Source organism: Lepidochelys kempii, chromosome 12, assembly GCF_965140265.1.
Source record: "Lepidochelys kempii isolate rLepKem1 chromosome 12, rLepKem1.hap2, whole genome shotgun sequence".
Lineage (NCBI taxonomy): Eukaryota > Metazoa > Chordata > Testudines > Cheloniidae > Lepidochelys > Lepidochelys kempii.
The window spans coordinates 42323306-42342137 of record NC_133267.1 but is presented as its reverse complement, the minus strand read 5'-3'; the positions used below and the strand labels follow the sequence as shown (position 1 = coordinate 42342137).

General features: G+C 45.1%; 1 protein-coding gene across 2 annotated transcripts in view; it reads right to left on the bottom strand.

Annotated features, from left to right (window-relative positions):
- Nucleotides 1-18832, bottom strand: part of ZFHX3 (zinc finger homeobox 3) — a 283639-nt gene that overhangs the window by 30729 nt on the left and 234078 nt on the right. For both annotated transcript variants that reach the window (XM_073308352.1, XM_073308351.1), the window contains 2 exons: nucleotides 4215-4348; nucleotides 3780-3980 (listed from right to left, as the gene is read on the bottom strand). In XM_073308352.1, the coding sequence (XP_073164453.1) occupies nucleotides 3780-3980; nucleotides 4215-4348 (335 nt within the window). The remainder of the gene's footprint in view (nucleotides 1-3779; nucleotides 3981-4214; nucleotides 4349-18832) is intronic.

Sequence of the window (18832 nt, the reverse complement as noted above, 5' to 3'; positions counted from 1 at the left end):
AGAATTACTCTGGGAGCAAGAGAGAAACGAAAAAGATGAAAAGACAGCTGGCGACAGGAAACCCTGGAAGGACACCTTGAACACGGGACAAGAAAACTGACAACAGAATTAAATGGAGGGGCAGAGGAATTTATGGAAAGATAAAGGATGCTGAGAGGGAGGCAGGAGAATTCCCCATTACTGGAGGCTGCCTGGGAAGCAGTCCCTTCTCCTATTTCGAGCCCATCAATCTTGTCAATTGACTATGGAAGTGAACTGCACTTCACCCTCATTAAGGAGCTCTCGGCCAAAGTGGTGCAGGTCCAGGACTAGTGAAGTGGCTGTTGTGTGGAAAGACAACTAGACTAGTTTAGAGCAGATGAAATACCATATAAAACAAATTTTAACACATTTATTTACCAGCGTAATCAAGTGGCAGCAGCAGAAGACTGGTGCGAACGAACTGGGGCTTCATGGAATGTTGCCTTCAGCTGTCAGGGTATCTTGGGAGCTTCACTTACTGTATATAAACCCTCTATGTCATGTCTTCCCAGTCCATTAGATGCTGGAGTTGCTGCACATGTGCCTTTGGGCTCTGGGACCTCGACATACCAATCACACACGTTTCTCTCTCACCCCACCATTGATGGACTAGCAGAGTCTTGAGAGGGTCAGGTCTCAGAAAGGAGGGCTAGTGCTCTGGCTATTCCCAACAGGACAGCCACCCAGACTGCTTGTTGATATGAACGGAAGAGGGGCAAGAAACACACAGATATGAGATGGAGCATAAGCAAGCAGCTGTTACTATGGCAACAGACATATTAGACACTGCAGGTTCCTGAAAGGCGTCTGATAAGGTATTATTAACTTGAGCCTCCTTCAAATACTGAACGCAAAGACATCGTGTCAAAAGCAACCTGGCTCCCATTTATTGGGCTGCAATTCACTTATAGTGCATGAACTGGGTCTCGGTGCCTTCAGACTGAGACAGGAATCTTGGCTGGAATGAGCAAAATTAGGAACTTAGGGTGTTTCTGTGTCCACCACAAATGGTTGTTTCTTTTATTTTTCTAAAAAACATGTTTGCCATTTAAAGCAAAAGGAAAATATCTGCTTGGCCCCCTTCTGCTTTATTCAAAGCACTGAGACCATCCCTCTTCCCCAGGTGTTATTTCCCCAACACCAAAGAGAAAAGCAGCCCAGGCTTCATGGATGTGACCAAAGAAACAAGTAATGGGACAGGGCTCATAGGAGACTCCCATCCTTTCTGATGGGATTTCTGATCTCAGCAGAAGGCTGGAGCACTCCAGGTGCCCTGGGCAGGGGTTGTTAAACTACTGGGTGAGTGAGCTCTTGATCACACACAGAAGGTGCACCAATCTAACTAAATTGCTTGCACTTAAATGGCCTGAAGAATTCCGTATATCGATTTAAATAAGGCATTCTTAACCATGACAGAGTGCCCACACAAGAGGCTATACCAATTTAACCACATCAGTTTCTAAACCAGTTTAGGTAAACTGGTACAACTTGTATGTTTAGACAAGGCCTCATACACTGACCCCATTTCTCTAGGCTATAACAATGGAGAGCACTCTGTGCAGACCGGGGACTCCCACTTGTATGGCAGAAGCTCTATTGCTACTCACTGCTCTCACATTTCTCTTCATCATAGGGACCAAATATTTTCATCTTGTGTTTGACTCTAAGCTGCCTTAGAATCTCAGTTCTTTGGGACAGTCCTTGACTATAAATGTGTACAATGACCCAGTACGACAGATCTTTGTCCCTGTTTGGGGCCTCTGAGGGTGTGTCTACGCTGCAATTAGACACCCGTAGGCTTGCGGGGCTCAGGCTACAGGGCTGTTTAATTGTGGTGCAGGAGTTTGGGCTCAGGCTGAAGCCTGAGCATTGGGACTGCATGAAGGGGGAGGGTCCTAGAGATTGAACCTGAACGTCTACACTGCAATTAAACAGCTCCTTAGCCCGAGCCCCATGAGTCTGAGTCAGCTGGCACGAGCCAGCTACAGCTTTTAATTGCAGTGTAGACATATCTTGAGTGCTATAAATGTTAGCTAACTAACATGTTCTCTTCCCAAAGCCCCCTGGTATTTTTGTATTGTTTATTGTTTTCACTGAGGACAGAAGTATCCGAATTTGGCATTTACTGGGGAGCAGTAATGGGACCTGTCAACACTGTTAGATGTTGATGTGTTCCAGGATCATGGCTCCCACACTGTGGTGCACGGATCTCTCCCAGATGTTCCTGGACAGCGCTGATTGCTAGGTACAGCATCCCTTCTGGCATTTAATCAACCATCCTCCAGCGCGGAGCAGAATATTTCTTCAGCCCATCTGGAGCCAGGCATGGCAGAGGAAGGGGGATATGGCAGCAGACTTGGAAGGACAAGAAACTGGGGGGGAAAGCTGCAGAGGGAAAGAGAAATCTGACAAGCAAAGAGGAAGGAGAGAAAAAGACAGAAAAAAAGGGGGAAGAAGACGACTGGTGCTGGAGCAAGATTATGTACTTTCACAAACAATGCCACCTAAGGAGAAACATGGACCACTGGACATTTTTTCTTGTGCCCTGATACACATGGATTGAGACGCTGGAAAGACAGGTGAGCCCACAAGATTATTTGTATTTATTTGTATTGTCGCAGTGCTTAGAAGTTAAATTGTGCTAGGTGCTCCGCACAGACATCATAAAAGCAAGTCCCCGACCAGCCAGTCCATGACCAAGAGATTGTCGCTCATACAAAAAGCCTCTTCAGAATGATAGCTTGAGCACCGCAATGTTAGAAACATAATAAAAAGGACATTTCCCCATCATGCACTGTAACGATAATTTCCTTCTCAAATGAACTGGAGACAAAGAGCATGCTGGATAAAGGCTTCCATTAGAGACAGTGTTAGAACAGGACTCCCATGTTTGACACCTAGAGCAATGCTGTAGAAGGGGAAAAAAAGTTTGACACAAACATCTTGGTAATGAACCAGATTTAACTGATCTCAAGTTTTGCTACACTTACGGAGAAACTGCACTGGTGAAGATTGCGCAGCTGTGACTAAGGTGCAACCCACCTTGGAGAAACAATTACAAAAATGGATCGGTTTCTAACTACATGTTTCCATGGAAATATTTGGTATTATTTAGCAAATCTCCTCCATTTCAATGGCCTAAAGACCTTCCCACTTCAGAAAAGTTTAACTGACCATCCTTAAAGTTCAATTTAAAATGAGGCATTTCAAAACATTGTGACAGTGGCATTTTAAACAAGGGATTTACAGGATTCTACAGCCACACATTATCCATCTCACTCAGGCCAACTACACAATATCCACATGGTTGTTATAGTTGCCTTGAATAAAGTGATCTGTTACTTATAAAAAGTTACATTATCTCCGACTGGCTGATTTCTCACTGAAGGAACAGATCCTACTTCTACTCCCATTATGATGAGTGTCGACTTGATCTTTTGTAGTGACTTTAAAGGGTTAAGGGAGAACATGTTTACTGAATATTCTTCTCAGTATCTCCACAGGATAACTCCTTCTCCTGATTGTGCCGACCACCATGATACCCAAACCTTGGTATTCTGCAGCTAGGATAACATGGGGATGAGAAGAATCAAAGCAAGAGAAGTTCTTGTATGATCAGGGAGTGGGATCTTGGATCAGCAGGTTACATCAAAACTAGCCAGTGCCCATGGGCACAGGCAAGGTCCTTTCATTTATGCGAAGACAACTTCACTCTTGCTGGGAAGGCAAAAGGTGCACTTCCGCTCCCAGAGACTTACCGTCATGAGGAGTTTTTCCACACAGTCAGGCGACACACTGTGTAGGTGTGTGAGGTGCAGCTGCAGATGGATCTTGTTGTTGAGCATGTCCTGGCAGAGTGGGCAGCGGAGCATGGGCTGCACGGAGTGCTGGGTCATGGCATGCACCCGCAGCCGGTTCACATCGGTGTTACTGTATTTGCAGTATGGACACTGATACATCTGTAGAGAGAGATGAAACAAAACATGCTGACTGAATCATGTGACTGATACAATCACTGCTTGTATCCCCTCCTTCTTTACAGCTTGACTGTAATAATCTTGTGCCTTTGTCCTACCACTCAATCACCATCTTTTCATCAACTCTGCTTTTTCTCTCAACACCTGGGAAGTGAATTAACAGCCTCTAGATTTTTATGGCTGTCCAGGAAGTAATGCTGGGCTCCTGTGCCTCACCTGCTCTGATTTGGTCTCCTCTGAAGTTTTTGACCATTTAGAGGAGAGAGGTGACTCAGAGCTGCTGGGAAATGACATGCATTTGGAGGATGCTGGAGACTCTGTCAGCTCCTTGTCTGCCTGGCTGGCTGGTGCTGCAAAGACAAATGAGATTTGCATTAGGACATCCCCATCAGGCCAGCTCTAAAGGGGTTCATGCTGGATGAAAAGATCAGTAATTCCATTTGTGCTATTGTATTTTCTTGAAACAAACACAGACTAAGGATTTGAAGAGGAGAAACATCTGGGCCTAAACATGCTAGGGAGAAAGTAAGAGTTTCTCTCTCAATATCTGGCATTACTGGCAATAAGGAACCGTTACAAATCCATACAGTTACAAGCAAAAAAGCACACCCACTCACTCGGACTCCCCAGGTCAGCTTAAAAATCTAGTAGATGCAAGAGAGTCTTCTCCTGTGTTTACATGTGAGACCTGACCACTTGGCCATATGTCAGCGTTTGAGTGTCAGGATTCCCCCTCCTTCCAGGAAGAGTTGGCCATACAGAGGACAGTGCAGGATAACATTCCTACCCTGAGTGCAGAAAGGTTCATACACAGTGTGCTAAGCATTGTGAGGCATTCGTTCATTAAAGCCAGCCAAGGGCAGTGGTAGGTGCAACGCAGAAGATTCACATCTGGGTCCTTGGCTCAGTCTCACTTTCCTAGACTGGCAGCAGCTGGGAGTTCAGAGTGTGGAATGCACTCAGCATTTGTGCAGAGGGCATGGCTGGTCTTATTTCCAGCAAGCAGTCCCACTGAAATCCCCAGGAAGTCTGGGGAACAGAGCCTGGCTTATGACCAGCGGTGGGACTGGCTCCGATATGGACACCAAGAATGGCTGTTTAGGCATAAACCTTAAACACGTTAATACCAAGCAATGGTATTCAAATTCAAATGTATACATAAAAGCAACAAAATCAGAGCTCAATGCAGAAAATATTCCAGGAAATTGATACTGTTCCCAGAATGCACATCCTATGACCTATAAACCCTGTATCTTGGTAACCTGGAGTACATAAGTTTGTAGGACATCTATTATTTAAAAACTAGAAAGCCAGGCATATTACACACAGCCCCCCCGAACACACATTCATAACAGTACTGTAATCTGTCTTGAATCGACTTCAAACCCATGTCACCCTTAATGGGAGTTATTCATTTTCACTTGAAAGACAACACATGACAGCTGGCTATTTAACAGGATAGACTGGCTGCTGATTAACCAGGTGCTGTAACGTTCTGAGACTGGCTCCCCCACAGCTTGTCTCCATCTCTTAGTCACACTGTGAACTGGATGCTGTGGAACCAGCCACACTTTACTTCAGAAGCTGCAGCCAGTGCATGGCTCAGATAGGTCACTCACATGCCAGAGACCCTTTCAAAGCTACCGAGATGGGATTTATTCAACAATGTGCCTTAAAATCGGAAATCCAATTCCCACATTTAACAATCCCCCAACACTAAGCATTCATAAAATAAACAGAGTGCAAAACCACGTCCAAGAAAAGGGAGTCAGAGACACTATGAATGGACATAAAAGGACCTGGGCCATTCCTGTGGAAAGACGATTTGATTAATGTTGATGCTCCTGAATGTGTCCAAGGGATATAGTGGCGAGAGCCAGAATAGATGATTGGCAAGTTCTTCGTCACATGGCTCTGCTAATGCTCTTAATTCCTGTCCTGCAGAACCCCTGATATTTCAGTCCTGTGCTCCTACAGCGGTCTAATGCCCCAGTGTCAAATTTAAGCACATACCCCAAAAACATGTGTAGGATCCCACTGTACCACTAAGACCTTTGTGCTACTCAGTCTACTAGAAAAAGGCCAATCCTACAGCTTATTAGTGTAAAAGAAGTCAATTCTTTCATGGTAAATCTATAGACATCAGAATGCATCCACCATTGTCTTGTCCATGTGGCGAGATGAACTTTTATGTTTGAATCTAAAACCTCCCTGTGGATCCAAGATGGAGCTTCTTTAAAAAGATTTCTACAGAATTGAAGTTTACTCCCCCCCTGCAAAAATCATCTCACAGTACAAATAGAGCATCAGGGCTGTGGGTGAGGATTACTACCTACCCACCCCCCCATGGGAAACAGCCCTCTAGAGCGGATTCATGGTGCGATAAGAGAATAGCAGTGACCCCGGCTGTGCTTCACGAGCCCCCACTCTACCAGTAAGAGTAAGAAGAATTCCTAGCAAGAACTCCTTCGCTGTGGCTGGTGGAGGATGATCCGGTGCTAAACTGCCTCGGTGGGTCCCTGTGTGACATGAGGAGAGTGGCCCCAATAAGGAGGTTACCTACTGCTGCTGTTGTCCACCCCTCAGTGTGACCGCAGACACTGAAATGCCAGCCACGACCGGGCAGTCAGGCCCAGGCCCCGAGCTCTGTCTGCGTGTGGCCAGCAGTACAAGCAGCACTGCTGTCCCTACTCACGGGGACCTGAATCACAGAGCCCTACAGGATTTAGGGTCCCCTGCCAGGGCCAGATTTCCAGTTAGGCACATGCCTAGGGGTGCCAGCGTTCTAGGGGTGCCTAAAAATGCAAAGTTTGCTGCTCCTAGGTCCCGGCAGGGGGTGGGGCCAGCTGAAGGGGAGATGGCCCCACGCAACCCTGCTGGGGCGCTTCTACCAGCAGGGAAGGGGAAGCAGACCCCTGTTGCAGGGGAAGAGCTCAGCAGCCCAACAGAGGGGCCCTGCCGGGCAAGTGCGACCTGAGGGAGCCTGGCCTGGGCAGGTCTTGCTCCTGCTCCAGCCTGGCTGATCGGGCCACGCCTGAGGGGCCAGAGCGATCAGCCCGGCAGACACAGTCACCTCCAAGCGGGGCTGGTGAGTGCGGACGGAGGCCAGGGAGCAGGGGAGTGGGGCTTGGGGAGGTGCGCTGGGCAGTGGAGGGTGCTTGTGTGTGTTGGGGCAGTGGGGTATCTGTGTGGGGCCCTGGGTAGTTGTGGTGGTGGGGCTGTGCAGGGGACGCTGGGCATGGGGGGGGGGAGGTCAGTGGGCAGGGGGCGCTGAGTAGTGGTGTGCAAAGTGCTGTGCCGTTGTGGCGGAAGAAGTCTGTGGAGGGGTCTCTGGGTGGGGGTATGTGCTGAAGATGCTGCGCCTAGGGGCATGTAAGGTGTAAATCTGGCCCTGTCCCCTTGCACTGACTGTAATTAGGTCTCCAGTGTGGTTTGGGGAGGGACTCTCTGGGCTCTATCAACTTTCACTTCAACCCTTGAACTACTATTAGTTGAGTGCAACAGGCATCCAGTGATTCTTCTCCTGCGGTGTTTGTGGCAGAAAGAGTCCCTACAGGATAGAAACTCCCCTTCCAAGATTTATTATCTATCAGTTTAACCACCTGTTTCATATATATCAAATGTAAAAATATACATGCAGGAGATGGATGTTCTCATGGACACAATGTGGACACGTAACCTTAATTAAACACGAAAGCCTGTTTTAAAGTCTATCTTTAACCCATAAAAACCCAAACCAAAACCAATGCTTTATTTACCCAAGTCTCCAAAGCTTTCCATGGCACCCCCTATTGTGCCCTGCTATTGCCACACAGCTGGTACCTTCGGTATGTCACATTAGACTAGCCTGAGGCTCCCAAGGTGAGGTCAGGATGAACATTCCCAGAATTTGTTGGTCGAAATCAGACTTATCACCATGATCTTCATGACACCTCTTGTAGGTAAAGAGGAGCATAAAAACCAGAATAAGTCCTTTACCGAAAACATAAGTTTCTAGTTTTCACTCAATGGAATGAACTGTGATCAACACATTGCAGAAGACATTCAGTGAGCAGGGACTGGCTTTGAGAGGGTGACTAATATGACATCTTATCTCATGTCACAAAACTCCCACTGAATTATCAGAATTATTTTTTGAAATAATCTTCTGTGCTTAGAATCTACTGGGGTCTCTTCTTTGAGAAACAAGCAGGAGAACGTATCCTGGGTTCTTATACCTTGGCTATGCCACCGACACTCACACCTTGGGAAGCTCACCTGCATTTTCAGAGGTGGACTCTAATTTTGGGAGCCTAGCTTCAGACAATGGGGGCTTGTTTTCAGAGGTGCTGAGTGCTGGCATGTCTCAGATGTCAGTCGGCACTGTGGATGCTCGGCTGCTCTGAACATCAGACCATGGGTGTTTGAAGCACCCTAAATTAGTGCACACTTTTGAAAACAGAACCTGGGTTGTTAAGGCAGCTCTGCACTGTCTGCAGCTACAAAACTGCCCTAACAAGCGTAGCCAGCTTCTGAAGAACCCTTCGTACATAGGGGGATCCTCAGGTGACATAGGAGCTGCCCCCACTAACCTTCCCACTACTGCTGATGCTGAGTGCATGGCCAGGTGTGGCTGGGGCATCCCTAGGTTTTGGTGACCTCTGTCTTCCATAATGGGTCCCTGGAGCCACAGGCAGTCAGCACAAGATATAGCAACATTTCAGACCACTATCTTCAGCTGGGGAACCATCCTGGTAAAAGATAGTTTAAATTCAGCTTTGCTCCCTACCCCTGAAACTCTAAGCACTCCTCAGTGCTGCTGATCTGGCTCACCAGCCTTAATCTCTCTAATATAGGGACACTGGTCTACTCCATAGGAGGGGTGTGAAGATGAACTGGCTGTTTTCGCAAAAAGAAAAGGAGGACTTGTGGCACCTTAGAGATCAACATATTTATTTGAGCATAAGCTTTCGTGAACTACAGCTCACTTCATCGGATGCGTTCAGTGGAAAATACAGTGGGGAGATTTATATACACAGAGAACATGAAAACAATGGGTGTTACCATACATACTGTAAGGAGAGTGATCAGGTAAGGTGAGCTATTACCAGCAGGAGAGAAAAAAAACCTTTTGTAGTGATAATCAAGGTGGGCCATTTCCAGCAGTTGACAAGAACGTGTGAGGAACAGTGGGAGGGGGGATAGTTTTACTTTGTGTAATGACCCATCCACTCCCAGTCTTTATTCAATGCCTAATTTAATGGTGTCCAGTTTGCAAATTAATTCCAATTCATCAGTCTCTCCTTGGAGTCTGTTTTTGAAGTTTTTTTGTTGAAGAATTGCCACTTTTAGGTCTGTAATCGAGTGACCAGAGAGACTGAAGTGTTCTCCGACTGGTTTTTGAATGTTATAATTCTTGACGTCTGATTTGTGTCCATTTATTCTTTTACGTGGAGACTGTCTGGTTTGGCCAATGTTTTCAGTATTCTCAAAATGGATGTCTCAAGATACATGCTAAGGAGTATTTTTAAAGAGAAAATTCCCATTTGGGCTATCAACACTGAGACCAAGTTATTGCTAGTAGACATCCACCCGAACCTACTGTATGTTAGATCTAAGTACATGAATGATCTTAGGATCAGCCATCATGGAACAGTGTCACAGAGCAGGGGAATTAAGAATTCCTTTACATTCTGGAGAAAGGGGACATGCAGACGGCATCACTCTTGAGCACACCCAGTGATTGACTATAAAGCTTCAAAACAGACTTGGAAAAGAATGTGTATTAATTACCATGTCACACACAGTCAGTCTGACCTATTCATCTGTTATAGAGTAGACGAGGAAAAATGTCCATAAAAAAAGAAGTGTCGAAAACCTTCTCTCTCACTTTCTCCAAACCACTGCTCATCCAGCACAAATACCCCTGTGCCACAATTAGGGGCCAAGGAGAGATTCTGCTCAAAGACCAGAGCTCCCCTCAAGAAAACAAATGAAAATGTGATAAATGTCCTGAGCAGGAGGTAATTTGTGCATTGATTTGCTAATCTCAAGGTTTAAAGAAATAAAGAGGTTAGAAGAATACACCTTTCCACAGACAGAGAAAACACGTACCTCACACCCACACCCGAAAGCAGTATGGCCGCAAGGCACTCTGCCCTCCGGAAGCATTTCTGAGAGGCTATTCCGCCAGTGCATATGCCGGGCTGTCCCTGCTTTTCAGCACAGGGGAGACTCTCTCTCTGTTTTAAAGGGGAAGAGGTCACCCAGAGGGGACACTCATCCTTTTCTTTGCTAACCCCAGGCTAACCTTGTGAGGGTCCCAAAGAGCTGACTATGCTTGAGCCCTGTGGAAAGGCCAAAGGCAGCCGCCACCCCCCACCTTTCAACCATCAGACTCTCTTAGCTAAAGTACCACTGACAGCCCCTTCATCTAAACCTCCATCTCCTGACCAGCAACATAATGGAGGAGCCAATTAAATGATTATTAATTCATGCTGCTTTCCGTAAGCCAGAGGTTCTCAACTCCCTGCATTCCGTAAACCAGCTTGCCACCTGCCCTACAAATTTACAGCAGGGTTTTTGCTACCTTGATTGATTATGAAAATACTCTTCATACTAGCTCAGCAACCAGTCTCTGCTACACTTTCAACCCCACTAGAACACTATTTTCGCTGCCTGATAGAAACTACAATTACCCAGTGGGATTGCTGGTCCCCACAGGCCTTTCTCCACAGAGACAGGTTCTTCAGACCTTTTCCTCAAATTTTTCCTGGACCCTGCACTCTGAAATTTTGTACCAAACTCTAACCCTCAGAGTTAAATCTGACTGCCTCTTGTGGAGGATTTTGTAGCGAGAGCTCCTCACGACCGTTTTACTCATTCAGTAGAAAGGTATCCTTACAGCCCCTATTGGTTCTGTCTGGGAGAGCCCATGCTTGGAGAGGTGACGGGATTATTTCATCCCTTTTCATTTCCCTACACCATAAGGCCTTCACCCTCCTATCTTTAGCAGAGTGGATGAATGGTGAGGCAGCATACTTACACTGGGGAGTGTTCCTCATTGGAGCACACAGAGAAACAGCTTTGGAATCCTGCATACTTTGGTATCAAGTTTCAGGCAGATCTCTCTATCAAAGATTTGCTATTCCAGCAGGAACACACCATTTATATTAATATAATAGGAATAAATACAAGTCAATAATTCCATTGAGGGATTCTAGTGACATAATAAACCATGAGACTAGACCTTAAGCCGCTCTGAAATGGAATTTCCTTGTCTAATATTGTTGCAGTGCTGCACGTTTGTTCCTTTTTGTGTTAATAGCATATGGTTAGAATGTTTCTTTCTGAAATGCTGTCTGTTTACATTCCCTATTCCCCAAAGGTCCCATTCATCCTAATGGGACGTTGTAGCCATACTAATAGGACTGAATATCGCCTGTTGCTCTACTGGATTTTTTCAAACCCACATTTGATAAATAATAGGATCATACAGTAGATAGAATTAAATACACAGATATTTGCAAATGCACTTTCACACACAGACCTTTGTCTATCTTTTAAAAGTGTGACCCTGAAAATGGTCAAATGGATTTGTTTTTCTATCTTTGAGTTATACATTTCAGTCTGCAGTGAGTCTGAATAGCTGAATTCTTATTAAATATTTATCTTACCGCAGCACGCAAAAGCCCTGAACAGGATAAGGGCCTTTTCTCCTGTACAAACACACAGATGTGGTCCCTGCACCAATGAGCTTACAATATAAGACGACAAGCAAGACACAAATGGTGGGGGACAAGAAGACAATCAATTATATATACATTTTGTAGTGACATCAATAAATACTATCGACTTTCCCCAGCTCCCCGTCAGACTAGCAGTTAAAGGTTGGCTAATTTCCTGTGGGCTTCATAGCAGGAAAAGCCCTGCAGACTATGCTCTATGAAGGTGACACAGTAGGGAGGAATGTGTGAAGAACATAGCTGGCAGACCAGACTGGGTCAGGGTGCAATGTCACAAGAGACCAGAGCAGAGAAATCAGGACTAGCAGAGATATGAAGGGCCTTGATGGTCAAGATAAGAAGCTTGAAATTGATACAGGGGGATCCAGCAGAAGGATTCAACTACAGGAGTTGCATTGTCAGAGCAATGGGCCAGGACAACATGAAGTTAAAAAGACATTTAAGTTGGTGCAGCAGGGTGGCTTGCTTCTTTAAGGGCTAGAGGCCAGGGCTCAGCCATGCCTGGTTATTGAGGAGAGTTAGAAGGGCTCTTGTAGGGAGTACCCTGAGATTAGCAGAGTGGCACCTGCCAGGAAGGGCTGGGAGTAGCCTGCTAATGCAGGGAAGCCCCTGAGATACCCTGAGTTTAGGGGCCTGAAGAGAGAGTCACTGAACTGAAAGCCAGCTCTGAGAAGGAAAGCTGGGGACTCCTCCCCCAGGAGGAGAGAAAGACTGAACTTGGAGTGTGGCCTGAAAGGCCAATGTGTGTCAGAACTAAATAAACTGGACCTCAGAAGAAGAGCATTCAATTACCTTTGGACTGTACCGTGGAGTAAGCCCAATATTTGCTACCTTCCTAATTTGGGCAGGGCTGTCCCATATCTTTAGAGCATATTATTACTGGCATGTACATGAAATCATAGAATCATAGAATATCAGGGTTGGAAGGGACCTCAGGAGGTCATCTAGTCCAACCCCCTGCTCAAAGCAGGACCAATCCCCAACTAAATCATCAGGTCATTGTTTTGCAATGCACAAGTCATGCATATGGGGACATCCCCTAATGTTGTACCTTTTCTTCCTAGCATAATCATTAGTATTAAAGACCATGGGCTCTGCTAGGGGACAATCTTGGTTGCTTTTTTGGGAGAGGTTTACCAAATGAATGGTTGAAAGGAACACAGCACTTGGATTTCAATAATTAGCTGATACAGAGACTCATGCTATCTTAGTTGAAAAATGAATTCAAATGGCTTGGATACAAAAACTCATTTGGACTGAAAACTGGACCAAAGACCATAGAAAAAGTTTAGGGCTAAAAGACAGAGTTTTGAGAAGTGTCCAATGAGGAGTACAGGATCTTTTTTGGGTTCAGTCATTTCTAGTCTGGATGAGGCAGCAAACAGCATGGCTATGCAGCACGTCACAGAAGTGGCTAGAGCGGTCAATAGCGGTGGGGACATAGCATGAATACAAAGAGATCTATAGGGGGTAGAGACATGGACAGAACAGGCAGAGTCTATCTGTAAATTGCTGCTAACGCATCCAGGAGGAAATAAACAAGGAGACTGAGTGGGAAGAAGAATTAGGAGTGTCAAAGACTAGGTCACACCAACATTATAATTGTTCCCCTGTTGAGGGATCCAGTTATAATAAAGATGTCCTCTGAAACAGATAAAACAGTTCAATCTTGCAGTGTAGACAGGCTTAAACTGTTTTAATCATGTTCTCGTTGTATGCTATAAGCCTACAAAATACAACCTGCAACATAGGTCAGTTTTAGCCAAACTACAAGACTAATCTGCGTTTAAAGGACATTGGGGGATGGACTTTCAGTTTTACCTGTGTGTGCTATCATGACAGCAATTGCAGAATAGGACTTTGAGGTTATAATGGATGGCAAAGTAGATAGGTGTTTACAATGTAATATGACACCAGAAGGCCACGGCATTGTGGGCTGCATGCAGAAATGCTCCCTAACTCAGGGAGAGGAGGGGACAGCTCCTCTCTACAGAGCCCTCTTGTGATGGCACTGGGAATGCTGCAGTCAGTTCTGAGTACTGTATCGGCTGAAAGATACTGATAAACTGAGGAAATTCAGAGAACAGCAACAAAACTGATCAGGGGGCTGGAGGGGTTGATTGGAGGGAAAGACTAACAATGCTAAATACATGTGGCTTGGCTAAAGAACTCCCCAGGAAATGAGAGAAAGCTTTGAGCAGGTGGTTGGACTAGATGACCCTTCCAACCCTGATATTCTATGATTCTATGAACTATTTCCAAGAAGGAGGAGGGTTCTACACAGTGGGGGGAGAGGAGTTACTGAAGCTGGGACAGGAGGTGTAACGAGATGTAATGAGAAGGGCAAATTCATGTAAAAAATTCCCTGGCACTGAGCCATTAGAGGCTGAGTCTCTCCCAAGGGCCGGGGAAGGAGTCTCAGCAGAAGAGACACTTCTAAGTACGGCAGACAACGCACTAGACAACGCCATCCTGTAGCAACAATGGAGCCCAGTGCTGGGGCCCTACTGCTCCTCCCAGTCTCTGACTTCTATGACTTTAGGATTCATCAGCAAGACCTTCTAGAGCATTGCCCTGGGCCAGAGAACAGCATCCCCAACAGCAGGTGGACCATATTTCCTTTATGTGAATAATAGAAAGACAAGTAAAATCAGACCTTGGAGATGGCGTCTGGATCCAGAACTACTCTAATGTGTCCTCCTGCCTTTGCCTCTCCTTTCCTCTCCCCAGCTGATTTCTCCCCTTCCTTTACTCTCATGTCACCGAATATCCCGGACAGTAAGTGCTCACCAAAACTACAGATATTAAAAAAGGCAGGGGGGAAGGATGGTAATAGATTTCCGCCAGGATGTGCCTGACCTGGTTTTTCAGTTTCAGTAATTAGAAAGGCAGTGGACCTGTAGGAATTATTCATAAACTGCAGGAGTTGTGCAGTGTACATTTATGTTAAACATGTCAAATCTGATTGAAATCATGCCTGCCAGCACCATCCTCCATAAACACACTTTTCTGCAACAATTTCCCAGCTCTCAGCAGCCCATTAATACCTCCTTTAATAGCAATCTACCAGAAATTCGAATAAGGGATGCTCCATTGCACTAATTGCTCAGGGTTAGGTGAGCATCATGAATTAAAAAAAATGTTTGTTTTTTTTAAACCCTTCAGGCTAGTCCTCCAGAAATATTTCATTTCAATCTATGTTTTAAGTAGAAATTAAAAAACAAACAAACCAAAAAAACACGGGTGTACTGAAGTCCATACAACTGATAATACTAATAAAGTCCTTCATATAGCAGGGCCACTCGAGATTGAGACGTTCTCTGACATTTTATCAACGTCCATATATTTCATGTTTAAAAATAATAAAACAAAACAAAATTCTTTAAGTCCAGAATTGGTTTCCCTGGATATGACTCAGGGCTCTAGGTGGAAACCAATGTGTCTGATATTAAACATTTACATCTAGAATTCATTCATATCTTCATGATTTGAAAATGCAGTCAGGCAACAATTGCGGCTTTTTGCTCATTTGTGATGAATCTGAAGTTAATCATGAAAACATGATTTATTCTTTGCTCAGAGGCTGAGATTTGGGAATTGTCATTCTTGTTTGGCACTAAAATTGGAAGAACTCGAACATAAGACTGACAGGTAGGAAGAACCTCCAGCACCACTCATGTTGCATCTCTTGAATGTGCAGAAGCTATTTAATCCTACTACTGTAATGAAAATGAAAAGCAAACAAGCCCAGTCCAGGAACAGGAAACATTAGTAATGTGCTTCTAAACCAATAAATAATTGATTTTAAAAAAGCACAAACATTCTGAACTCCTATGAAAAGCTAGTGATTGTTCAGAGCCATTGGCCATGCTCTGGGGTCTGCCATACACACAAAACATTTGGACTAGTGAGTGCAAAAATGACAGAGCTTTTTTTGTGCAATGTAATGAAAACTCATTTGTAATTTCATTGTGGCCCATTTTATGACCCCAGAATTTTGCTTTTTGCCAAAACTTCTAGAACTGACTGGATTCATATTATAGAATATCAGGGTTGGAAGGGACCTCAGGAGGTCATCTAGTCCAACCCCCTGCTCAAAGCAGGACCAATCCCCAACTAAACCATCCCAGCCAGGGCTTTGTCAAACCTGACCTTAAAAATATTTAAGAAAGGAGATTCTACCACCTCCCTAGGTAACGCATTCCAGTGTTTCACCACCCTCCTAGTGAAAACGTTTTTCCTAATATCCAACCTAAATCTCCCCCACTGCAACTTGAGACCATTACTCCTCGTTCTGTCATCAGCTACCACTGAGAACAGTCTAGAGCCATCCTCTTTGGAACCCCCTTTCAGGGAGTTGAAAGCAGCTATCAAATCATAGAATATCAGGGTTGGAAGGGACCCCAGAAGGTCATCTAGTCCAACCCCCTGCTCGAAGCAGGACCAATTCCCAGTTAAATCATCCCAGCCAGGGCTTTGTCAAGCCTGACCTTATAAACCTCTAAGAAAGGAGATTCTATCACCTCCCTAGGTAACACATTCCAGTGTTTCGCCACCCTCATAGTGAAAAAGTTTTTCCTAATATCCAATCTAAACCTCCCCCACTGCAACTTGAGACCATTACTCCTCGTTCTGTCATCTGCTACCATTGAGAACAGTCTAGAGCCATCCTGTTTGGAACCCCCTTTCAGGTAGTTGAAAGCAGCTATCAAATCCCCCCTCATTCTTCTCTTCCGTAGACTAAACATCCCCAGTTCCCTCAGCCTCTCCTCATAAGTCATGTGTTCCAGCCTGCTAATAATTTTTGTTGCCCTCTGCTGGACTCTCTCCAATTTTTCCACATCCTTCTTGTAGTGTGGGGCCCAAAACTGGACACAGTACTCCAGATGAGGCCTCACCAGTGTCGAATAGAGGGGAATGATCACGTCCCTCGATCTGCTGGCAATGCCACTACATATACATCCCAAAATGCCATTGGCCTTCTTGGCAACAAGGACACACTGTTGACTCATATCCAGCTTCTCATCCACTGTAACCCCTAGGTCCTTTTCTGCAGAACTGCTGCCGAGCCACTCGGTCCCTAGTCTGTAGCGGTGCATGGGATTCTTCCGTCCTAAGTGCAGAATTCTGCACTTGTCCTTGTTGAACCTCATCAGATTTCTTTTGGCCCAATCCTCTAATTTGTCTAGGGCCCTCTGTATCCTAACCCTACCCTCCAGCGTATCTACCTCTCCTCCCAGTTTAGCGTCATCTGCAAACTTGCTGAGGGTGCCATGCACACCATCCTCCAGATCATTTATGAAGATACTGAACAAAACCGGCCCCAGGACCGACCCTTGGGGCACTCCACTTGATACCGGCTGCCAACTAGACATGGAGCCATTGATCACTACCTGCTGAGCCCGACAATCTAGCCAACTTTCTATCCACCTTCTATCCACCATTCATCCAGCCCATACTACTTTAACTTGCTTGCAAGAATACTGTGGGAGACTGACTCAAAAGCTTTGCTAAAGTCAAGGAACAACACGTCCACGGCTTTCCCCTCATCCACATCAAAATATGCAAAAATTCTAAATTTTGTATTTTGATTTGAAAACTCATCATTATGCACAAAAGATTTTGATTTTTTTTTTTTGGGTGGGGGAGAATGTTACTTGAACATGGGACAAGAATAATTTGTTCTATTTACAAATTTTAAAAAAAGACAATTTTCCAGACTTGTTTTGAAACTGGAAATTTTTTTCTAAATTTGCCATGAAACAGAGAAACCTAAAGTGCTGAGTCTTTTCCATTTCATCGCAAATATCTTACAAAGGTTTCATGCTGGCACAACATGCTGAGTGGTCAAAGGCAGCCAGCTGCAGTGTTCACGGACACTTTTCACTCTGCTCCAGCAATAAAACGAATAATGGTTATAAGTTACACAGCAGCTGTTCATCAGAGGATCTCACAGTGCTTTACTAAGGTGGGTAATTATTCAGTCTAGAGGTGGGAAACTGAGGCACAAAAAGGTTAAGTAAATTCTGAAGAGTCACATAATGAGTCGATGGAGTTCCTACTCTCCCCCTCAAAAGCTCTTCCTATTCCCTCCTTTCTCAATCACCGTGGATAACACCACCATACTGTCTGTCACTCAGGCCTGTAAGAAAGGCATCATCTCCTCTAGGTCTTCACATTTAGGCTGTATCTAAATCTTGCCGATTCTAAGATACCGCCCCTTCCTATCTATTCATATGGCTACAGAATCTCACCCAAGCTGTCATCATCTCACATCTCAATGCAACATCCTTCTTTCTGGCCTTGAGAATGCAGTCTTGCTCTGCTCAGATCCAGAACACAGCTACAGAGGTCATTTTCCTAGTCTGTTGCTTTGACCATGTCACTCCTCTACTTGCATCCCTCCTCCTCCTTCTTCTCTATGGCATCAAACATTAGCTACTTATCTTCAGTTTCAAGTCCCTTCATTACCTGTCCTCACCCAACCTATCATCTCTCATTATCAAAAGGTGGATGCCTGCCTTGGATTAGATCATGCTGTCAGCCTGCCTTGTCCACTTGTTAAATTTTTAAACAAGCACCGTCACTCTTTTGCTGCCCTTCATTCTTAGAAGAAGTTCTCTGTAAACGTCCGGAAAGCGATGTCTTAATCAGCCTTCAAATCCCTCCTCTAAACCCTCCTTTGCCATGATGCCTTGAAAAGAGCTTGACAGTGGTTACGCTGCCAGTGTGCTGAAATCACAGCTGAACAATCTTGTCTCATTGTTTCCTTGTATTCCCACATCCATCTGCATCTATCTGTTGTCTCCTGTCTTACACTTAGACCGTAAGCTCACTGGAGCAGGGACTGTGTTTGTACAGTGCCTAGCTCAGTGGGGTCCTGTGCACGACTACAGCTTCGGGGTGCTACCATAATACAAATAAGTAAATAAATAAATAATCAATCAGGAACAGAAGCAGAGTCTCTTGATTTTCAGGCCAAACCCATGTTCACTGGCTTGCAAGTGCTTGAACCTGCATTTCCTCCTTGCCCTGATCTTCCATTGCCTTCAAGGGGATTCTGGAAGCAGAATGGACTAAGATGTAAAATTACAATTGCTCTGTTCACCT